The 21079-nt window shown below is 54.2% G+C and overlaps 1 protein-coding gene and 1 long non-coding RNA gene across 2 annotated transcripts in view; one reads left to right on the forward strand and one right to left on the reverse strand.

Annotated features, from left to right (window-relative positions):
- The window catches only part of LOC311165977 (proline-rich protein 12-like), a gene marked incomplete at its 5' end in the record, with an annotated part of 107422 nt that overhangs the window by 172 nt on the left and 86171 nt on the right, over window positions 1–21079 (forward strand). Inside the window, 5 exons of the mRNA XM_084227473.1 lie at window positions 2812–2892; window positions 2990–3109; window positions 4672–4759; window positions 7223–7348; window positions 7430–7527. Of these exons, the coding sequence (XP_084083599.1) occupies window positions 2812–2892; window positions 2990–3109; window positions 4672–4759; window positions 7223–7348; window positions 7430–7527 (513 nt within the window). The remainder of the gene's footprint in view (window positions 1–2811; window positions 2893–2989; window positions 3110–4671; window positions 4760–7222; window positions 7349–7429; window positions 7528–21079) is intronic.
- On the reverse strand, window positions 8889–11588 carry LOC311165978. Its single transcript, XR_014616969.1, has 3 exons — window positions 11456–11588; window positions 10171–10362; window positions 8889–9805 (listed from the first exon to the last, which is right to left on the reverse strand). It is a non-coding gene; the product is annotated as an uncharacterized lncRNA (long non-coding RNA).

The raw sequence follows: 21079 nt of genomic DNA on the forward strand, positions 1-21079 counted from the left end.
CATTCCACACTGAACATTCCACGGGTGGATCCCTTCCCCTCCCCCTGCTAAACGGACTCCAAACGTCTCCAATCCCACCTCAGTCGTTGCTTTGATCCACAAAATCTTCAATTTCGCCCCAAAGTCTTCAATTTTCACCATCAAATCCCCTCCATGTGAAATAAATTTTGTTTCCTCAAAATACTGCCTCAAAATCCCACCACAAATTATACAATCACCACCCCAAATCCTGCACTCATTCTAAATCTCCTTTTCTGACCCCAAAATCCCTCTGTTCCTCCTCCCAAACTCGTCTCCAGATCCCAAATGTGCCTTTTTTTAGCCCAAACCCTTTCTGTGGACCTGAATCCTCAGTTTCTCACCCAAATCCCCTCCACACACCTCAAATCCTCTTTTTCTTCCCCTAAATCCCTCCCAGAACCCCCAAAATCCTCCTTTTCTTACCCCAAATCTCTTCCCCATACCCCCAAAATCCTCCTTTTCTGACCCTAATCCCTTCCAGAACCCCCAAATTCCTCCTTTTCTTCCCCCAAATCCCTCTCAGAACCCCCAAAATCCTCCTTTTCTTCCAAAAATCCCTTCCAGAACCCCCAAAATCCTCCTTTCCTCACCCCAAATCTCTTCCAGAACCCCCCAAATCCTCCTTTTTTTACTCCAAATCCCTTCCAGAGCCCCCAAAATTCTCCTTTTCTCACCCAAAATCTTTTCCAGAACCCCCAAAATCCTCCTTTTCTGACCCCAAATCTCTTCCAGAGCCCCCAAAATTCTCCTTTTCTCACCCCAAACCTCTTCCAGAACCCCCAAAATCCTCCTTTTCTGACCCCAAATCTCTTCTAGAACCCCCAAAATCCTCCTTTTATCACCCCAAATCTCTTCCAGAACCCTCCAAAATCCCTCCCAGAACCCCCCAAATCCTCCTTTTCTGATTCCAAATCCCATCCAGAACCCCCAAAATCCTCCTTTTCTTCCCCAAAATCTCTTCCAGAACCTCCCAAATCCTCCTTTTCTGACCCCAAATCTCTTCCAGAACCCCCAAATTTCACCCAGAACCCCCCAAATCCTCCTTTTCTTCCCCAAAATCTCTTCCAGCACCCCCAAAACCTCCTTTTCTCACCCCAAATCTCTTCCAGAACCCCCAGATCCCTCTCAGAACACGCAAAATCCTCCTTTTATTCCCCCAAATTCCTCCCAGATTCCCCAAAGTCCTCATTTTTTACCCCAAATCCCTCCCAGAACCCCCAAATCCTCCTTTTCTCACCCCAAATTTCTTCCAGGACCCCCCAAATTCTCCTTCTCTGACCCCAGATCTCTCCCAGAACCCCAAAATCCTCAGTTTCTGACCCCAAATCTCTTCCAGAACACCCCAAATCCTCCTTTTCTCACCCCAAGTCCCCTCCGTGGATTTTTGGGGATTTTGTGGTTCCTGGGGTGGTTTGGGGTGGATTTTGGGGGATTTTGGGGTAAATTTTGGGGGATTTTTGAGATTTTGGGATTCCTGGGATGGTTTTGGGGTGGATTTTTAGGTATTTTGGGCTGGATTTTTGTGTGTTTTGGGGTGCAGAGGATTTTGGGGCGCCCCTGACCCCCCGTTTGTGCCCCTCCCCCCCCGCAGTCCCTGGGCTATTTCGGGGATGCCAAGCACCGAAACCCCAAATTTGGGGGTACCTGGGATGGTTTTGGGGTGGATTTTTGGGATTTTGGGGTTCCTGGGATTGTTTTGGGGTGGATTTTTGAGATTTGGGGGTTCCTGGGATGGATTTGGGGTGGATTTTTGGGATTTGGGGGTTCCTGGGATGGATTTGGGGTGGATTTTTGGGGATTTTGGGGTTCCTGGGGTGGTTTTGGGGTGGATTTTTGGGTATTTTGGGGTAAATTTTTGGGGATTTTTGGGGATTTTGGGATTCCTGGGATGGATTTGAGGTGGATTTTGGGGATTTTGGGGTGTGCAGGATTTTGGGGTGCCCCTGACCCCCCGTTTGTGCCCCTCCCCCGCAGTCCCTGGGCTATTTCGGGGACCCCAAGCACCAAAACCCCAAATTTGGGGTTCCTGGGATGGATTTGGGGTCGGTTTTTGGGAATTTTGGGGTTCCTTGGATGGATTTGGGGTGGATTTTGGGGTAAATTTTTTGGGATTTTTGTGTAATTTGGTGTTCCTGGGATGGTTTTGGGGTGGATTTTTTGGTATTTTGGGTAATTTTGGGGGGATTTTTTTATTTTTGTGTATTTTGTGGTGCGGATGATTTTGGGGTGCCCCTGACCCCCCGTTTGTGCCCCTCCCCCACAGTCCCTGGGCTGTTTCAGGGATGCCAAGCACCGAAACCCCAAATTTGGGGGTTCCTGGGATGGATTTGGGGTGGATTTTTGGGAATTTTGGGGCTCCTGAGGTGGTTTTGGGGTGGATTTTGGGGGGATTTTGGGGTTCCTGGGATGGATTTGGGGTGGGTTTTTGAGATTTTGGGGTTCCTGAGGTGGTTTTGGGGTGGATTTTGGGTATTTTGGGGTAATTTTTGGGGTGGATTTTGGGTGTTCCTGGGATGGTTTTGGGGTGGATTTTTGGGGGTTTTGGGGTAAATTGTGGGGGATTTTGGGGGATTTTGGGGATTTTGGGGTTCCTTGGATGGATTTGGGTTGGATTTTGGGGTAAATTTTTGGGGATTTTTATGTAATTTGGGATTCCTGGGGTGGTTTTGGGGTGTATTTTTGGGGATTTTGAGGTAATTTTGGGGGGATTTTTTTATTTTTGTGTATTTTGTGGTGCGGATGATTTTGGGGTGCCCCTGACCCCCCGTTTGTGCCCCTCCCCCCCCGCAGTACCTGGGCTATTTCGGGGATGCCAAGCACCAAAACCCCAAATTTGGGGGTACCTGGGACGGTTTTGGGGTGGATTTTTGGGTATTTTGGGGTAAATTTTGGGGATTTTGGGTGTTTTGGGGTGTGCAGGATTTTGGGATGCCCCTGACCCCCCGTCTGTGCCCCTCCCCCCCCGCAGTCCCTGGGCTATTTTGGGGATGCCAAGCACAGGTACCGGCGGCTCCACGTCAAATTCCTGGAGAACGTCAACAAGAAGGAGCACCTGAGGGTGTGCTCCAGGAAACCCTGGCACACCTGGGCACACCTGGGCACACCTGGGCGCATACACACCTGGGGGCACGTGAGGGTGTGCTCCAGGAAACCCTGGCACCGCCCCCTTGCCCTCAGGTGGGCACACCTGGCACACCTGGGTACACCTGGGACACCTGGGGACACCTGGGGACACCTGGGGATATACCTGGGCACACCTGGCACACCTGGGGACACCAGGGCACACCTGGGGATACCTGGTGATACACCTGGGCACACCTGTGGGCACCTGGGCACACCTGGGGACACCTGGGCACACCTGGGGGCACGTGAGGGTGTGCTCGAGGAAACCCTGGCACCGCCCCCTCGCCCTCAGGTGGGCACACCTGGGCACACCTGGGGACACCTGGATACACCTGGGTACACCTGGGGGCACGTGAGGGTGTGCTCCAGAAAACCCTGTCACCGCCCCCTCGCCCTCAGGTGGGCACACCTGGCACACCTGCGTACACCTTGCACACCTGGGGACACACCTGGGCACACCTGGCACACCTGGCACACCTGGGGATACACCTGGAACACCTGGGCACACCTGGGGATACCTGGGCACACCTGGGCACACACCTGGGGATACACCTGGGGCACACCTGGGCACACACACACCTGGGGGCACGTGAGGGTGTGCTCCAGGAAACCCTGGCACCGCCCCCTCGCCCTCAGGTGGGCACACCTGGGGATGCACACCTGGGAACACCTGGCACACCTGGGGGCACGTGAGGGTGTGCTCCAGGAAACCCTGGCACCGCCCCCTCGCCCTCAGGTGGGCACACCTGGCACACCTGGGGACACCTGGGGACACCTGGCACACCTGGGGACACCTGGGCACACCTGGGCACACCTGGGGATACACCCGGGTACACCTGGGTACACCTGGGCACATGCACACCTGGGCACACACACACCTGGCACACCTGGGCACACCTGGGGGCACGTGAGGGTGTGCTCCAGGAAACCCTGGCACCGCCCCCTCGCCCTCAGGTGGGCACACCTGGCACACCTGGGGCACACCTGGGCACACTTGGGCACACCTGGGGACATACCTGGGGGCACACCTGGGCACACCTGTGGGCACCTGGGCACACCTGGAAGCATCTGGGCACAGCTGGGGACACCTGGGCATACCTGGCACACCTGGGCACACCTGGGGATACACCTGGGCACACCTGGGCACACCTGGGGATACACCTGGACACACACCTGGGTACACCTGTGGGCACACCTGGGGGCACACCTGGAATCATCTGGGCGCACCTGGGCACACCTGACCACACCCCCCTCTAACCCCCCCTCCCCCCTTTCCCACCCCCCTCCCCCACAGGAGACAGAACCACCCCAAACCCAGCGCCCCCAAACCCCCTCCCCCCCCCCAAGCCCGACCCCCCCGAGAAACCCCAAAAAAACGAGAAACCCCAAAAAGCCGAGAAACCCCAAAAACTGGAGAAACCCCAAAAATCCGAGAAACCCCAAAAAGCCGAGAAACCCCAAAAAGCCGAGAACCCCCCCGGAGCGAGCCCGCCCCTCCCCCCCCGGGCCCCCCCCGGCCCCCCCAAGGTGGAGGCCGAGCCCTCCCCCAAAAATAGGAAAAAATGGCGGAAGGAGACGGCGTCGGAGTCGAGCCCGGACCCCCAGAGCGAGGGGGGTGAGACGGGGAGGGGGGACCCCCCAATTTGGGGAGGGGGACACGGGATTTGGGGAGGGGACCCCCAATTTGGGGAGGGGGGGATGGGGAGGCGGGGGGACACCCCAATTTGGGGAGGGGGACACGGGGATGGGGAGGGGGGAGACGGGATTTGGAGGGGGGACCCCCAATTTGGAGAGGGGGACATGGGGATGGTGGGTGGGGGGACACTTGATTTGGGGAGGGGGGCGGGGGGACCACGGGATTTTGGGAGGGGACCCCCAATTTGGGGAGGGGGACACGGGGATAGGGGGCGGGGGGAGACGGGATTTGGAGGGGGGACCCCCAATTTGGGGAGGGGGACACGGGGATGGGGGGCGGAGGGACCACGGGATTTGGGGGGGACACGGGATTTGGGGGGGGGGAATGTGGGATTTGGGGAGGGGGACCCCCAATTTAGGGAGGGGGACACGGGGATGGGAAAGGAACCCCGGGATTTGGGGGGAAAATGCGGGATTTGGGGAGGGGACCCCCAATTTGGGGAGGGAGGCACGGGGATAGGGGGCAGGGGTACCACGGGATTTGGGGGGAAATGTGGGATTTGGGGAGGGGACCCCCAATTTGGTAAGGGGGACACGGGGATGGGGGCGGGGGGACACTGGATTTTGGGAGGGGACCCCCAATTTGGGGAGGGGGACATGGGGATGGGGAGGGGGGAAGCACGGGATTTGGGGGTGGGACCCCAATTTGGGGAGGGGGGGATGGGGAGGAAGGGACACAGGATTTGGGGGGAAAATGCGGGATTTGGGGAGGGAATATGGGATTTGGGGAGGGGACCCCCAATTTGGGGAGGGGGACATGGGGATGGGGGGAACCCCGGGATTTGGGGGGAAATGCGGGATTTGGGGAGGGGGATACAGGGATGGGGGCGGGGGGACACGGGATTTTGGGGGAAAATGCGGGATTTGGGGGGGGACCCCCAATTTGGGGAGGGGGACATGGGGATGGGGGCCGGGGGGACACGGGATTTGGGGAGGGGGACACGGGGAGGGGGGTGGGGGGACACGGGATTTTGGGGGGACACGGGATTTGGGGAGGAATATGGGATTTGGAGGGGGGACCCCGGGTTTGGGGAGGGGGACCCCGGGTTTGGGGAGGGGGACCCCGGGTTTGGGGGGGAACCCGAATTTTGGGGGGGGTACCCGGATTTGGGGAAGGAACCTGAATTTGGGGAGGGGGGGGACCCAGACTTGGGGGGGGACCTGGATTTGGGGAGGGGGACACAGGTCTGGGTGGGAGGGAGGGGGGAACCCAGGATTTGGGGGGCCCCTGCTTCTTTAGAATGGGGGTGTGTCTCCAAATTGTGGGCGGGGTTTTTGAGGGGTGGGCGTGTCCCGGCGCCCCTCCCCTTAAAGGGCCCCTGCTCCTTTAGAACAGGGGTGTGTCTCCAAATTGTGGGTGGAGTTTCCCTTTTCGGGGGGGTGGCCGTGTCCCTATGCCCCTCCCCTTAAAGGGCCAGCGCTCCTTTAGAACAGGGGTGTGTCTTCAACTTGTGGGTGGGGCTTTTCCCCCTTTTCACTGGTGGGTGTGTCCCTGTGCCCCTCCCCTTAAAGAGCCAACGCTCCTTTAGAACAGGGCTGTGTCTCCAAATTGTGGGCAGGGTTTTTGAGGGGTGGGTGTGTCCCTGTGCCCCTCCCCTTAAAGGGCCAGCGCTCCTTTATAACAGGGGTGTGTCTCCAACTTGTGGGTGGGGCTTTTCCCCCTTTATTGGAGGTGGGCGTGTCCTTTTGCCCCTCCCTATAAAGGGCCAGATCACCTTCAGAACAGGGATGTGTCTCCAAATTGTGGGCGGGGTTTTTGAGGGGTGGGCGTGTCCCGCTGCCCCTCCCTTTAAAGGGGCAGTGCTCCTTTAGAACAGGGTTGTGTCTCCACCTTGTGGGCGGGGTTTTCCCCCTTTTTGAAGGGTGGGTGTGTCCCAGCACCCCTCCCCTTAAAGGGCCAGCGCTCCTTTAGAACAGGGGTGTGTCTCCAACTTGTGGGTGGGGCTTTTCCCCCTTTTTTGGAGGTGGGCGTGTCCCGGTGCCCCTCCCCTAAAAGGGCCAGCGAACCTTTAGAACAGGGGTGTGTCTCCAACTTGTGGGCGGGGCTTTTGAGGGGTGGGTGCGTCCCTGTGCCCCTCCCCTTAAAGGGCCAGTGCTCCTTTATAACAGGGATGTGTCTCCAACTTCTGGGCAGGGTTTCCCCTTTTCGAGGGGTGGGCGTGTCCCTCTGCCCCTCCCCTTAAAGGGCCAGCGCTCCTTTAGAATGGGGCTGTGTCTCCAAACTGTGGGCAGGGTTTTTGAGGGGTGGGCGTGTCCCGGTGCCCCTCCCCTTAAAGGGCCAGCGCTCCTTTAGAACAGGGCTGTGTCTCCGAATTGTGGGCAAGGTTTTTGAGGGGTGGGCATGTCCCTCTGCCCCTCCCTTTAAAGGGGCCATGTCGCACAGAGCGGGCCCCGCCCGGGCGGGTGCTGAACACGCAGGCCATGAAGGAAATGTACCGCAGCTACGTGGAGATGCTGCTCAGCACCGCCCTGGACCCCGACATGATCCAGGCCCTGGAGGACACCAACGGTGAGCCCCGCCCCTCCCCCCCCCAGGGACCCCCCCCCCAAAGCTGCCCCAGCCCCCTCTGACCCCCCCGTGCCCCCCCAGATGAGCTGTACCTGCCCCCCATGCGGAAGATCGACGGGATCCTCAACGAGCACAAGAAGAAGGTGCTGAAGAGGGTGACGCTGAACCCCAGCCTGCAGGTGAGGGGTCTGGGGAGGCCTGGGGGGGATGTGTGGGGTTTGGGGGGGATTTGGGGGGATTTGTGGGGTTTGGGGGGGATGTCTGGGGTTTGGGGGGGGATTGGGGGGGCTGAGGGGGATTTGTGGGGTTTGAGGGGGATTTGTGGGGTTTGGGGGGGATTTGTGGGGCTGGGGGGGCCCTGGCAGGGGATGTCTGGAGTTTGGGGGGGCTGGGAGGGCACCTGTGGGGTTTGGGGGGGGGATTTGTGGGGCTGGGGGGGCTGGGAGGGCACCTGTGGGGTTTGGGGGAGGCCCTGGCAGGGATCTGTGGTGATCTCTGGGCTCACCTGTGCTCCCCCGTGGTGACCCTGTGCTCCCCTGTACTCACCTGTGCTCACCTGTGCTCCCCTGTGGTGTCACTGAGCTCACCTGTGCTCACCTGTGGTGACCCTGTGGTGTCCCTGTGCTCCCCTGTACTCTCCTGTGCTCACCTGTGCTCTCCTGACCTCCCCTGTGCTCCTCTGCGCTCCCCTGTGTTCCCCTGTGCTCACCTGTGCTCCCCTGTGGTGTCACTGAGCTCACCTGTGCTCACCTGTGGTGACCTTGTGGTGTCCCTGTGCTCTCCTGTGCTCACCTGTGCTCTCCTGACCTCCCCTGTGCTCCTCTGCGCTCCCCTGTGCCCCCCTGTGCCCCCCTGCGCTCACCTGCGCTCACCTGTGCTGTCCCTGTGCTCTCCTGTGCTTCCCTGTGCTGTCCCTGTACTCACCTATGCTCACCTGTGGTGACCCCTATTGTTACCTGTGCTCACCTGTGCTCACCTGTGTTCACCTGTGCCCCCCTGTGCTCCCTTGTGCTCACCTGTGCTGTCCCTACGCTCACCTCCACTCACCTGTGCTCACCTGTGCCCCCCTGTGCTCACCTGCGCTCACCTGTGGTGACCCCTATGGTTACCTGTGCCCCCCTGTGCTCACCTGTGCTCACCTGCGCTCACCTCTGCCCCCCTGTGGTGACCATGTGCTCTCCTGTGCTCACCTGTGGTGACCTCTGCGCTCACCTGTGCCCCCCTGTGCTCCCCGCGCTCACCTGCGCTCCCCTGTGGTGACCATATGGTATCACTGTGCTCACCTGCACTCACCCTTTGGCCACACTAACCCTCTGCAGCTCCCAGCTGTGCAAAGAGTGGCTGGGAAGCTGATTGACAACAACTGAACCAGAGCCCAGGTGTGCCCAGGTGGGCAAGAAGGCCAATAGCACCGGGCCTGTATCAGCAATAGTGTAGCCATCAGGACCGGGGCACCAAGAGCCTGAATGAGGGATGCAGGACTCCAGGCAGCTCTTCAAAATGCACTTTATTGAATCCAAGATGTTACAGCAGTCCAGGGTCATGGGCGAAAGAGCCTGTGCCTACAGCTGCCAGCTCCAGCTGCAGGCAGGCTTGGAGACCCTTGAATTTTGGTTACAATGCATTATATACTTTACTTTGCTGAGCATCTCTATACAGAAGAACCAATCTGTACCTTAACTTTTACCTATAGCCTATCATAACTACTAAAATTCTCATATTCATGTTACTATTCTCTGATCACAAAAGTTAGGATGTTAAAGTTTAAGCTAGAAGTTTTTCAGGTTTCTTGCAGTGGAAAATTCTGAGACCTTTCTTCTACTTGTATCATCTGCTGACTTGTTTGCTTGTGCTATCTTAATACAGAAGAACAAATATACTCCTTAACTTTTACCTATAGCCTATCATAACTACTATAATTCAGTCCTGCAGCAGGATGAGCCTAGGCTGGCCATGCCAGGATTATCCTCAGCGAGTGTGCAGCTGCAAACACAGCCAGGCAAGGGGGAGGCTGAGGGCAGTTGGGCACATCCCCTCATGTGCTGAGAGGCAGCTTCAGAGGTCTGATGGTCTCTGTGCTCTTACACCATCTGTAATCTGATATGCAGAGCCTGGGGCCTGGGGAAATGACTTCTGTTTCCCATGGAAAATGGGCATTTCAAAGCACATCTAATGTGATCTCTGTGGGGTGTACCAAGCTACTCTGAGCACGGGGCTTGCAGTAAGCTCCCTGTGCAGGAAGAGCTGCAAGCACACTCTGTGCACCAGGCCCTCATTTCCAGATAGCCCTGACAGGCCTCCCGGGCTGACAACTGCCAATCTCACCTCCTCTTGGGGTGTAAATCGGATTTGTAAATTCTGGCACCGTCCTGGATTAAGGGTTCCTTGGCAGGGTGTCACTTCAAAGGGACAGGGCTCATCCTCCAGCGCCTGCTGCTTCTGACGTACATTTTTGTTCTGGGCACAGAAAGCAATTGTGTGATGTCTCCTCGTGCTCTGAGACACTGACACAGTGCTGAGAGCATCCACAGACAAACCAAGTGTGGCTCCCTTAGCCTAGAGCTGGAGGGAAAACCTCACCCAGGGCAGGCAGATAGGCAGCTACTGTCCTCAGTGGAGGAGCAATGGGTGAAGGTGGCAGACAAGCAAAGCATCTGCTAATGCAACAGGTCCAGGCAAACCAGCCTTGATCTAGAGCCTCAGAAGCTTCCTCAAACACACTGTAGAACCAAGTGCTCAGGCAGCCACAGGAGCAGAAAGGGCAAGAGTCACAAAGAAATCCCAACCCAGAAGTTACGTGTCCAATGTCCCCTGTGCTTTACCTTCTGAACAGGCTTGCTGGCAGCAATGAACCATTTGCAGGGCACTTGGAACCAGTTGTAGAGCTGGATGGTCTCAACCTGGCACTGCCCAACGAGGATGTCACAGAAATGCAGTCTGTTCTTGGAGAGGTCGAGCGACACTTCCAACACGGTGGCGCGGAGGCAGATGTGACACGTGGGGCCTTTTGTCACCTGGAGAGGGACAGAGAATTCAGTGGAGGGTGCAGGTGACATCTGCTGCTGTGCCCAGCCTGCTGCCTGCCCCAAGAGCTGTGGTACCTCTATGGGCAGCAGCACATCCACGTCACCCTGTGAATGGTGAGCGCTTTCAAAGCGCACGACAAACGCCACGCTCTGGCTGGGGAGCAGGCTCTTCGTCCTTTAACCACAGCCTGCCTACAGGTCCAAGTGGACAGCCCCCAATAAAGTGGCTATTTCTTCATTCACTGCTGTAAAAACTCAGCTCAAGCCCATGAAACCCATGGCCTGACCACCTGGCAAAGAGTTTGGGAAGTCAGGAGGAGTACAGCTCCTAGCTTTCATCAGCTACTAATGGTACCTGAAAATAAATTTATTTAAAATGGACACTGGCCACAGCTCCTCTGCCATGAAAAGCCAGTACAGCTGAGTCCACTGCTCTCAGTGGAACTGCCTAGCCTGGTGTACAGCCTGAGCCTGAAATTGCTTTGGGGCCTAAGAATATGATTTGCCTGCACAGGAAATCTTCATTGTTCTGCAGCCAGATGAGATCTGTTCTGCAGAGCATCTTCCTGAATTAAAGCCTCCCATGCTTGTGCTGCATCAGGATGGTGCAAAGGGACCCACCAAGTTACCTGAATAAGCCCTGCCGCCCCACCAGGGTTCAAGCCATCTGATTTTGGGAGTTAGAGAGTTTGCTGACACGTGCAGTTCCCTTCTCCTTTTGTTTAGTGTGCTTGGCTAGTTGGAACCAAGACATCAGCTGGGAATTGTCTCTTCCAGAGCTAGGCAGCAGGCACAGAATTTAGGCTGTCTGCAAGGACTTGAGGGCTTGCACTGGGTCCCCCAGCTCTAGGGACAGAACCCCACACCTGTGGGGAGCTGAGCAGGCCAAAGCTCAGCGTGGGGCTGGGGAAGGCAGGACACTGCACTGCTGACATGCAGTGTGTCACAGCCACCAGGACCACAGCCTTTCTGGAGTCCAGGCCATTCCCAGCTCTGCAGAGCCAAGGAGCTCTCAGGAGAAGGGGACATGGCTGGGTGATCCCACGGGGCACCTGGAGATGGGGATGGGGTCTCTACTCACTTGACAAGGCTCTGGCACAGGTGCTTGTCAGGGAACCTGCCCTTCTGGGGATGGGATGTGAGCTCTTTCTGCAGCTCCAGAGCAGCCTTCTCTATCAGTATCTGTCGGAGAAGGGAGACGCAGACACCAGGTGGTCATCAGCAAGTCTCGTTTATTAGCAGTTACCTTCTTGGTTAAATACAGTGGCTAATCAGCTCATACATATTGCAAAATTATAGCTCATCATTGGTTAACTAATTATCTACGTCACTATAGTGCACAGCTGTGACTTCTGCATTTTTGTGGTTAGTAACTGGCCTTCAGTCCTTTACTTGCATCCTGTTTACTACTTTTTTGCAGACCCTCTTTAGCTTCAAGGGCACCCTGCCCTTGAAGCTGCCTTTGTCCTAGATCTCTCTTAACTTTATCAAGCTAGTCTGGCTATGGCCTTTCTCTTCAAGCCAGTTCTGTATCAGCCTCTCTACAAGTATCCTCACCATGTTTATCTGCCGCTGAGTGTTTGGCTGAGGAAAGGCAAGACAGTGGCTGGTTAGCAAAGGTCCTTCCCAAGGCCCAGCTTGCACCTGAGCAAGGATCCCAGCCTGCTCTTGTGGGGAGGGGCTGGGGGGTCCTCCTGTCTGGCTGCTCAGTGTCTGTGACACCTCCTGCTCTCTTAGCCAGGACCTCATCTCCAGAGAAGTAACTCCAGCATCTTTGCCTTCCCAGATACTGGTAGCAAAGCTGCTCTGGCCAGGCAGACAGACAAGCCAGGAACCTTCCAGAGCTCCAGATACTTGCCTGCCCCCAGCCAGTACCAAGGCAGCTTGGACAAAACCTGTCTTGAAAGGGAACCAGGACCAGGCCTCTTGGAGATGAGCAGCACCAGCACAGCCCCAGAGCACAATCAGGCAGGTGCTGTCAAGGTCTGTAAATCTGGCAGGGTTTGGGTTGGGACCAACAAACTCCCCAGCAATGACCTGCATCTCCTTCAAAGCACCATCAACTCCATCCCTGGAGCGTGGCCTTCAGGATCTCTCCCTGGGGTAGCCAGGAAGCTGGTGCAGCCCCAGAGGAGACCATGACCAGAGTGGCAGCCCTAGGGGCAATGCTGAGGTGACACCAGCTTGTCAGTGGGCAGGGAGGTCCCAGGTGCCATCAGGGCACCAGGAAGCTGCTGTGGGCTGCAAGGGGCTCAGGTGACATGGAGAAGGTGGCATGTGCCAAATAGGGCTGCAGCTGTTCTTACTGAAATGCCAGAGACACTCAAGCAGGGCTGCAGGTCCTGAGTCTTCAGATTCCAAGTCTCCAAGGTCTCATTCCTTGGGCTCCGAGCCTTCTCCTGAACATCTTGTAGTTTATTCCACTGTTGCAGGTCTTTTACAGGCTGTTTCAGTGGCTTCTCATCTTTTTCATTTTTTGAAGGAAGAGAACATCCACAAAGAGAAATGTGATCAAAGTGCCAGTCCCATTTCAGCTGGGAAGTCCCCACCTCCCAACACTGGTTTCTTCCAGAAAGAATCCTTCAAGCCATCTATGGAAACTGGATGCTGCTGCTCCTCTCTGCATCCTCATGTCCACTCCCACCCATCTCCCCCCCAACACAGGAGCATCTCATCCCCTGCAATGTCACACAAATCCAACCCTGCCAGAAGCCCTGCCAGCCTCTCTTACAGCCTTGCCAAGCCTTTCAGTCAAGCCATCACCCTTCAGAACCCTGCCAGATGTGCTGGCAAGCTCTGCAGGGTGGTTCCTGGGACAAAGCCCACATGGGATCCTCTGCTCAAGACTCATGAAGCAACCAGAGGGCTTGACTTGCTCTGGGATTCCTGCAACTCCCAAGGCTTGGTGGAGGTGAGCATGAGCTGCCCCATGGGCATCTGGGAGGGAACAAAAGCAGAGGGGCCCTTGCTGGGGGCAGACAGGCAGTGCCCACCTTTGATGTTCCAGGGCAGGTTCATAGTGATCATGGGGCAGATGGCTTCTCCTTTCACACAGATATTTTCTGGTTCCAGGTCACCCACTTGAAGCTGGTAAACCCTGCTGAAAGCTCCTGGTAATGCTGGCAGGTAAGAGAATTTCAGCACTTGCTTCTGGCCAGGTGCAATGAAGCCCTGCAGGGACAGGAGAAGAGGCAGGGAATGCATCAGAGTGTTTGATGGGGATGGCTCAGGGGACAGACAGGCTGAGGAGACAGGTCTCATCTAGAAGAACCTATCAGAGCACATCACCTTTGTGATAAAGATATTACAGTGTTGACTTTCACAACTGCTAGAGTAAAGACTATGTGGTTTATAATGTTGACTTTTATAAAAGAAGTTTTGCTAAAGTTTAGAGTTCTTTTAATGTGAATGTTGTGTTCTGATACCAATGTTGGTGAAGAGTTGTTGTAATATTACCATTTAACCAGTATAGGAATGGCAACCTGTTGAATGTGTTGAAAAGTAACAAATGACCACCACTAGGACAACTGCACATGCCCCCAAAAAGATGGGACAGAGGAAAAACTATGTTAAAATGTTTGAATATGTATAACAATTTGTAAATATGTATTAGGCTGATACAATGCCCAGGGAATATAAAGGGTGTTGCTGTGTTGACTGGTGTGTGTCTCTGGCTGCAGCTAAGCACCCAGCACTGTTACTTCTGCTTTATTGACTTTGTCCCCTGTTGTCTCTTCTTAACGTTTCTTTAAATTTTAACTGAGGAGTGGCCTTCCCTTCTCACACCTTCTGCCTTCCTTGTGCCCAAAAGGTCGAGCCTCCAACCCCGGGGTGCAGTGTGCTCTCCCCAGGGCTCATAAGGCTGCAGCCCCAGCACAGCCCGATGTGAGCACAGCTCTGCTGCTCACGGGGTTTGCCCTCTGCCAGCAAGAGCCTGCCTCAACAAAAAACAGCTCTTCTGCTGCTGCTCTGGGAGGGCTGTCCCTGCTCTCAGCAGGGCCAGCAGCTCCTCTCATCCCCTGTAGGAGACAGGCATGAAGAAATGGGAAAGCCAGTCACTTCCTCTTCCCACTGCAAGGAGGGACAAAGGCAGGAGCGCTGCTTCGGCTCAAAGACATCCAGGCAGGACTGAGGCTCTTGGATAGTGGTGGGATGCTGCTAATACTTGCTGAGTTTGTGCCTTATTTTTGTCTGAGAAATCTATCAAAAAGAATTCTCCTCTGCTCCTCTTACAGCAGGACAGGACAGTGACCAACACCCTTGTGCCTCCCACCGGTGTCTGCCCTGTGACAGCAGAGCCACCCAGCAGCCAAGGCCATGGGGGGTCTGTCAGGAGAGCACTTGTTTGACCTCCTCTGCCCCCAGCAGAAATTGCTTACAGCCCTCTCTCATGGCTGGCTTTGGGTTTTTCCCTCTGATATTTTTCTCCCTTCCCCTTCCCCCCCACCTTTTTTCCCTTTAACACTCTCCTGGGTCACCTGACACAGGGCTGGGGTCATCACTTGTGCTACTTACAGTGGTGGGCTTGACCAGAAACACACCAGGCAGATGCTGGTCTGCAGGGCAAGGGTTTAGCACCCACTGGAATTCACTCCTGCCAGTGTTCTCCAGGCTGATCGTGCTGTCACCAACTTCATTAAACATCTGGAGAGAAGGCACGGGAGAGGCAACTTGCAGAGCCAGGCCTGCTGCTGGCCTTCCTCTATCCTGGGCTTGAAAGCAGACACATCGTGGGAGCAGGGACCAGGGACCAGGGAGGAGATAAGGGCACTTGGGAACCTGGGGAACCCCCAGGCACAGGGCACCTGCACAGCACCAGGGAGCTCTGGCAGCACACAGAGCTGTGGTAACAACCATGTGAAGGCCAGCAATAAATGAAGCAGGGCACACAGGCCCTCTGCACTCTGAGGGCTCACCAACAGCCAAGAGAAACAGAGACAGCACTGAGGCATTCCAGGAGAAAAGGCACCTCCATACAAGTATTGGCAAGCAACATGCATGCAACAAGGGACTCACACAGGGCAACACAGACAGGGCCAGCAGCTGGAAATATCTGTGGGCTTTCAATTGGAAAAGAGTCAAGTGGGGATTATTCTGGGACAGTCTCTCCAACTAGACTGGAAGCCCAACTCCTTCCCTTGTTGATTTGTGGATTAAGCAACAGCTTTAGACAAGAGCATCTCCTTGGAGATCAGGCTTTAGGCGTGGATCAGCAGAGGGATGTCTCAGAGACATGCCCCTCAGAGCACCCCACTCAGAGCACCTGCCTGGCCCAGGAGGCAGCGTCAGGTCCCCTGAAAAAGAGGCATTCCCAACATTTTTGGAGATGGCCATTTTAAACCAGCCAGATGTGTCCTGTCACTATAGTGCACGACACTGTCGCTGTTGAGGCGGTCACGACACAAAGCAGAGACCACAAGCAGTCTCAGTTGGCAACTCTTTATTTCTGAACATGGCTGATCTTTTATACACTGTCCAGTTGTTTATGGTTCTTCTACCTGTACTATTGGTCACAATACATCAACATGATTCTATTGGTATAACATAGGGTGACTTAACTAACTTTCTAAAAATACTTTGTCCAGCTGCAAAGGTGTTATCTTTCTTCAATTCCTCTCTTATCTCGGTCTCCTTGGTGACAGCCTTGGAGAGAGCTCCTTATCAGCCTTTTCTTGCTTCTTCTCGCTCCTTTAGCTGACAGGCCCGCTGTCAGCCCCTTCCCACAATTGCCCCTTTTTGTTTTTGAACTGTAGATACAGCTGTTATGGATTTTTGCAGGGCCCTTTGCAAAAATCCAAGCAGACAGGGGAAACACAAAACAACAATCATAACCATCCACAAAATTAACATTCCCTTTTCTTAATAGAATCATTCCTGTCCTTCATCCATCTATAAGTGGTTTTTTCAATTTCTTAACTACTTTATCCTTAAGAAAAATGGTACAAGATTGGAGATAACTGTGAGTCGGGTAGGGGATGCAAAAAGCTTAACACATAAACAGCTTTATCTAATCTCACTTGAGGTGACTCCTGTTGCATTCGCCCTTTTTGTATTTGAACCTGACATTTAAGAAGACCATGAGACCCTTTCAATGATTGCTTGGCCTGTGGGGACATGTGGAATGCCCGCTGAATGCTCAATGCCCCAAGCACGAAAGAAAACTTGCATTTTTTGCAAAGCATAAGCTGGACCATTATCCGTTTTTACGTGACACGGAACACCTAAGATAGAAAAGGCATGATAAAAATGACAAATAGCATCATGAGTTTTTTCTCCTGTGAATGCTGAAGAAAGCATTGCATGAAAAAAAGTGTCAACTGTGACATGAACATACTTAAAGCAACCAAATTCTGGCATTTTAGTAACATCAGTGTGCCATTCCTCAAAAGCAGAAAGACCCCTAGGGTTGGTATCATAATACTGAGTGACATGAGTCATGTGACAGTCAGGACAAGAAGAAAGAATTGATTTTGCTTCACCAGGAGACAAATTGCTGCTGTAAAGCTTGAGCACTCTGATGAAAAAATTGATGAGATAAAATTGCCTGCTGCAACACATTAGGTACAGTTTTGATTGCAGCAGCAGCTACTAGAGAATCTACATAGGCATTGCCTTCAACAAAAAATCCAGGTAATGATGTAAGGCTGCGAATGTGCATGATGAAGTAAAGACATTTTCGAGCACCCATAACTGTCCATAACTTCACTAACATGATAAACAATGGTTTCTCTTGAATTTTATTCAACACTGATTGATCTAGATGCTTAACTAAATTGGCAACATAAATGGAATAAGTAACTATATTTACAGAACCAAGAAATAAATTAAAAGACAAAAGAACAGCACAAAGTTCCACCAGTTGAGGAGATCCCTGCTGAATCATTGTCTCATATTCCCAGTGATCGTCCTTTTCCAAGCCACAGCTGCTTGCCTGGTTTTCCCGGATCCATCTGTAAAAACTGTTATATCTTCCACTGGAACAGGAGAACAAATTTGTTTCCCTTCAAAAGGAATCTCTTTGGCCAGTGGCTGGGACCCCGTATGGGTCCAGACCGAGGATGTTCTTAAGGGTGTAGTGTCAGTCCGCGGTCACCAGATGTCGCTGTCGAGGCGGTCACGGCACAAAGCAGAGCCCACAAGCAGTCTCAGATGGCAACTCTTTATTATTGAACACGGCTGACCTTTTAAACACTTTCCAATTATTTATGCTTCTTCTACCCTAACTATTGGCCACAAAAATCAACATAACACTGTTGGTGAAAAACTACAGTGACTTCAACTAACTTTCTAAAAATACTTTGTCTAGCTGCAAAGTTCTCTTATCTTTCTTCAATTCCTCACTTTTCTTGGTCTCCCTGGTTACAGTCTTGGAGAGAGCTCCTTATCAGCTGCTTCTTGCTTCTCAGCTTCTTCTCACTCCTTTAGCTACCAGGCCCGCTGTTAGCCCCTTCCACAAATTCCTTTCTCTTGGTGCCTAGTCTAGATGTCTCCAGCTTCACTTGGCATTATTTTTTCTTTCTCTGTCTGTTCTCTACCATGTCCAAAGGATCCACTATCTCTTAAACCATCCTTCAGTCCCTCCCAGAGCTTTCTTCTGCTGTCCCCAGTCTCTACCCCAGTTAGCACAGAGCTCCTGTGTCCCTGTATAGTGGTCATGTGCCTGAGGACAAGAGTGCCTGAAGAAGAGGGACAGCTCTTCCCTATAAGAATGAACCACAGAACCCCAGGGTTTGAAGGAATATGAGAAGCAGTCCACAGAGGCCAAGGCAAGCCAGACCTGTCTGTCCTTGCAGCTTTTGTCTGAAAGCAGCCCTTGGATATCAGGGGAGTTTTGGAGCTGGAATTCCAATTTCAGCTGTGGGCTCCGGGACTGGAATGACAGCTCTCCATAGGAAGGAAAGAGTGGAGTGCCAGTGTTTCAAAGGCAGATGAGAGCTGGCCCTCAGGAAGCCAAGGGAACCTAGACAGCCATGTCAGCTTTTGTGTGGGAGCTGCCCTTGGATATAAGGAATTTTGGAGGCAGAGTCTCAATTTTGGCCATGGATGCCTGGACTTGAAAGATGCTTGACCCCCCAAGAGGTCATGGCCAGACAGAGCTGTCTGTCCTGGCAGGTTGCACATGGGAATAATCCTTGGATATCATCAAATTGGAGGAGGAATCCCAATTTCAGCCATGAACCCCTGGAGGAAAAGGACAGTTCTTTCCCACAGGAAGGAATGCATGGAGCTCCAGGGTTTCAGGGGGGGATGAGAAGTGACCCTCAACATGCCAAGATCAGCTAGGCCAATCAGGCAGTCCTCAGGAGGCCCAGCCAGCCAGACTTGTTCCATGTTCTTGGATCCTTGGGACCCTGCAGCATCACAATTGCCCCTTGGTTCCATGAGGCCCTGTAGGATCACCACAGATCTTGGCTCCCATGAGGCCCAGTGATATAACAATGGTCTCCTTGGCTCTGCAGTGGCACAATGGCCCCTTGCTTCCATGAGGCCTCTCAGTGTCGAAATGCTTTCATTCATGCCACGGGACTGCGCAATGCCACAATGCCCCCTTGGTTCCATGAGGTCACAGAGTCTCAAAATGGCCCCTTGCTTCTATTGGGCTCCCCAGGATCACAGTGGCCCCTTGGTTCCACCAGGCCTGGATGTGTTACACTGGCCCCTTGCTTCCATGGGGACCCACAGTGTCACAATGGCTCCTTGCTCCCATGAGGCCCTGGGATGTCACAATGGTCTCATTGCACCCACGAGGCCCTGCAGTTCCACAATGGCCCTTGAAGTGTCACAATAGTCTCACTGGGTTTCCCCGCTGGTTCACAATGGCCTCCTTCGTTCCATGGTGTGGTGTAACAATGGTATCCTTGATTCCACTCTCAGAATGGCCCCGTGGTCTCATGGAGCCCCACAGCCACTTATAGAGCCCCACGGCCTCTTATGGAGCCCCACAGTGTCCCTGTGATCCCCTTGAGTCCATGAGGCCCTGCCATGCTACAAGGACCCCTTGGTTATACAAGGCCCTGCAGTGTCACAATGGCCCCTTGGTTCCAGTGGCTCCTGAAGTGTCCTCATGTTCTCCATGGTTCCATGAGGCCCCACAATGTCACAATGGACTTTTGGTTCCATGAGCTTTCCTACTGCCAGCAACAGTCTCCTTGGTTCCACAGGGTCCCAATGGACCCTTGGCTCCATGAGGTTCAGCAGTGTAACATGGATGCCTTGATTCCACGAGGTTGTGCAGTGTCACAATGATCTCCCTGGTTCAGCAGCCCTACTGTGGTGGCTGTGTAACAATGGACCTGTGGTACCATGAGGTTCCATAGTGTCACCATGGTCCCTTTGGTTCCACAAGGCCTTGCTGCGCCACAATGGCCCCTTAGTTCCATGAGGTTTTGTACTGTCAACAATGATCTCCTTGGTTCCGCAGTGTCACAATGGACCCTTGGTTCCATGACGTGCCTGGCCTCCCACAGCTCCTCACAGACCCTTATGGCCCCTCATGGTCCCTCACAGCCCTCATGGCTCCCTCACAGTTCCCCATGGCCCCTCATGGACCCCTCACAGCCTCCCACAGCTCATGGCCCCTGCAGTTTCCCAAGCCCCTCACAGCCCTGCACTGTGGATGCCATGGGTCAGAGAGAGAGAAACAGCAAGCGTTTCTCACAGCAGCTTGTGAGAATTTTTAGGGAGTTGGAAGGATGTGAGAATTTGTTAAATATAAACAATCTGCAGGTGGTCTTTTTCTACTTTGACTTTCTGTTCTTTTCAAGGATGGTGTATGAAGAAGGTGTTTCTGATAACGAGCCAATCAAATAGAATATATTGTATCACTTTATAAAAACCACGTGGTTCTCTTGAATGAAACCTTCTTTTACTCTTTCTACATTACTGCCTCCCGCCGGTTCCTGTGTCATTCTCGACGCAAGAGTGACACCTCACAGCCCTTCATGGCCCCTCACAGTGCCTCACAGCCCCTCAGAGCCCCTCAGGATCCTTCACAGCCTCTCAGAGCTCCCAACCACACACAGCCCCTCTCAGCCCCTCACAGCTCCTCCTTACAGCCCCTCACAGCTCCTCGCAGTTCCCCATGGCCCTCTCACAGCTCATGGCCCCTCATTGCCCCTCACAGTTCCCCAGGGACCCTCACAGCCCCTCTCTGCCCCTCACGGCCCCTCACAGCCCCAGGCACGGGGCTCCTCCCAAAGGACGAGGGGTCGAGCCCTGCTTATTCTCCTTTCATTTCAAACCCTTCCCAGCAAGGAGTAAAGAAAGGCTGAAATGGAGCCTTTCCCTGGTGTTTCCCTCGGTGTTAATTGCAGGCTGAAGCTCTGTGCTGGCGCTGGCCCAAGCGCCAAGGTCCCTGCAGCCGCCAGGCCTTTGCTGTCCCCCCCCGTGTCCGTTCCCTGTGCCCGAGTCCCGCCCGGCTCTGGCAGCAGCAGCAGCCGCAGCGCAGGGGGCGCCGGCCCGGCCCAGCCGGGGCTCCCGGCCAGGAGCAGCAGCAGCGCCGGCCCCTTGCCGCCTGCTCCTGCCTCGGCTCCCGAGGGCTTTTTCCAGCTGAATTCGGGACTGGAGCAACACACACCCACACACAGCCCTGACTCCTCAGGGCCCGCCTGTGCTGCCCTGAGCCAGCCCTCAGAGGAAGAAAGGATCGGGTTCCAGCGCTGCTTTCAGCACTCTTTGACTCACCCTGAGCTGACAGCAGGAGGCT

Source organism: Fringilla coelebs (assembly GCF_963513975.1).
Source record: "Fringilla coelebs genome assembly, contig: SCAFFOLD_48, whole genome shotgun sequence".
NCBI classification, from domain to species: Eukaryota; Metazoa; Chordata; class Aves; order Passeriformes; family Fringillidae; genus Fringilla; species Fringilla coelebs.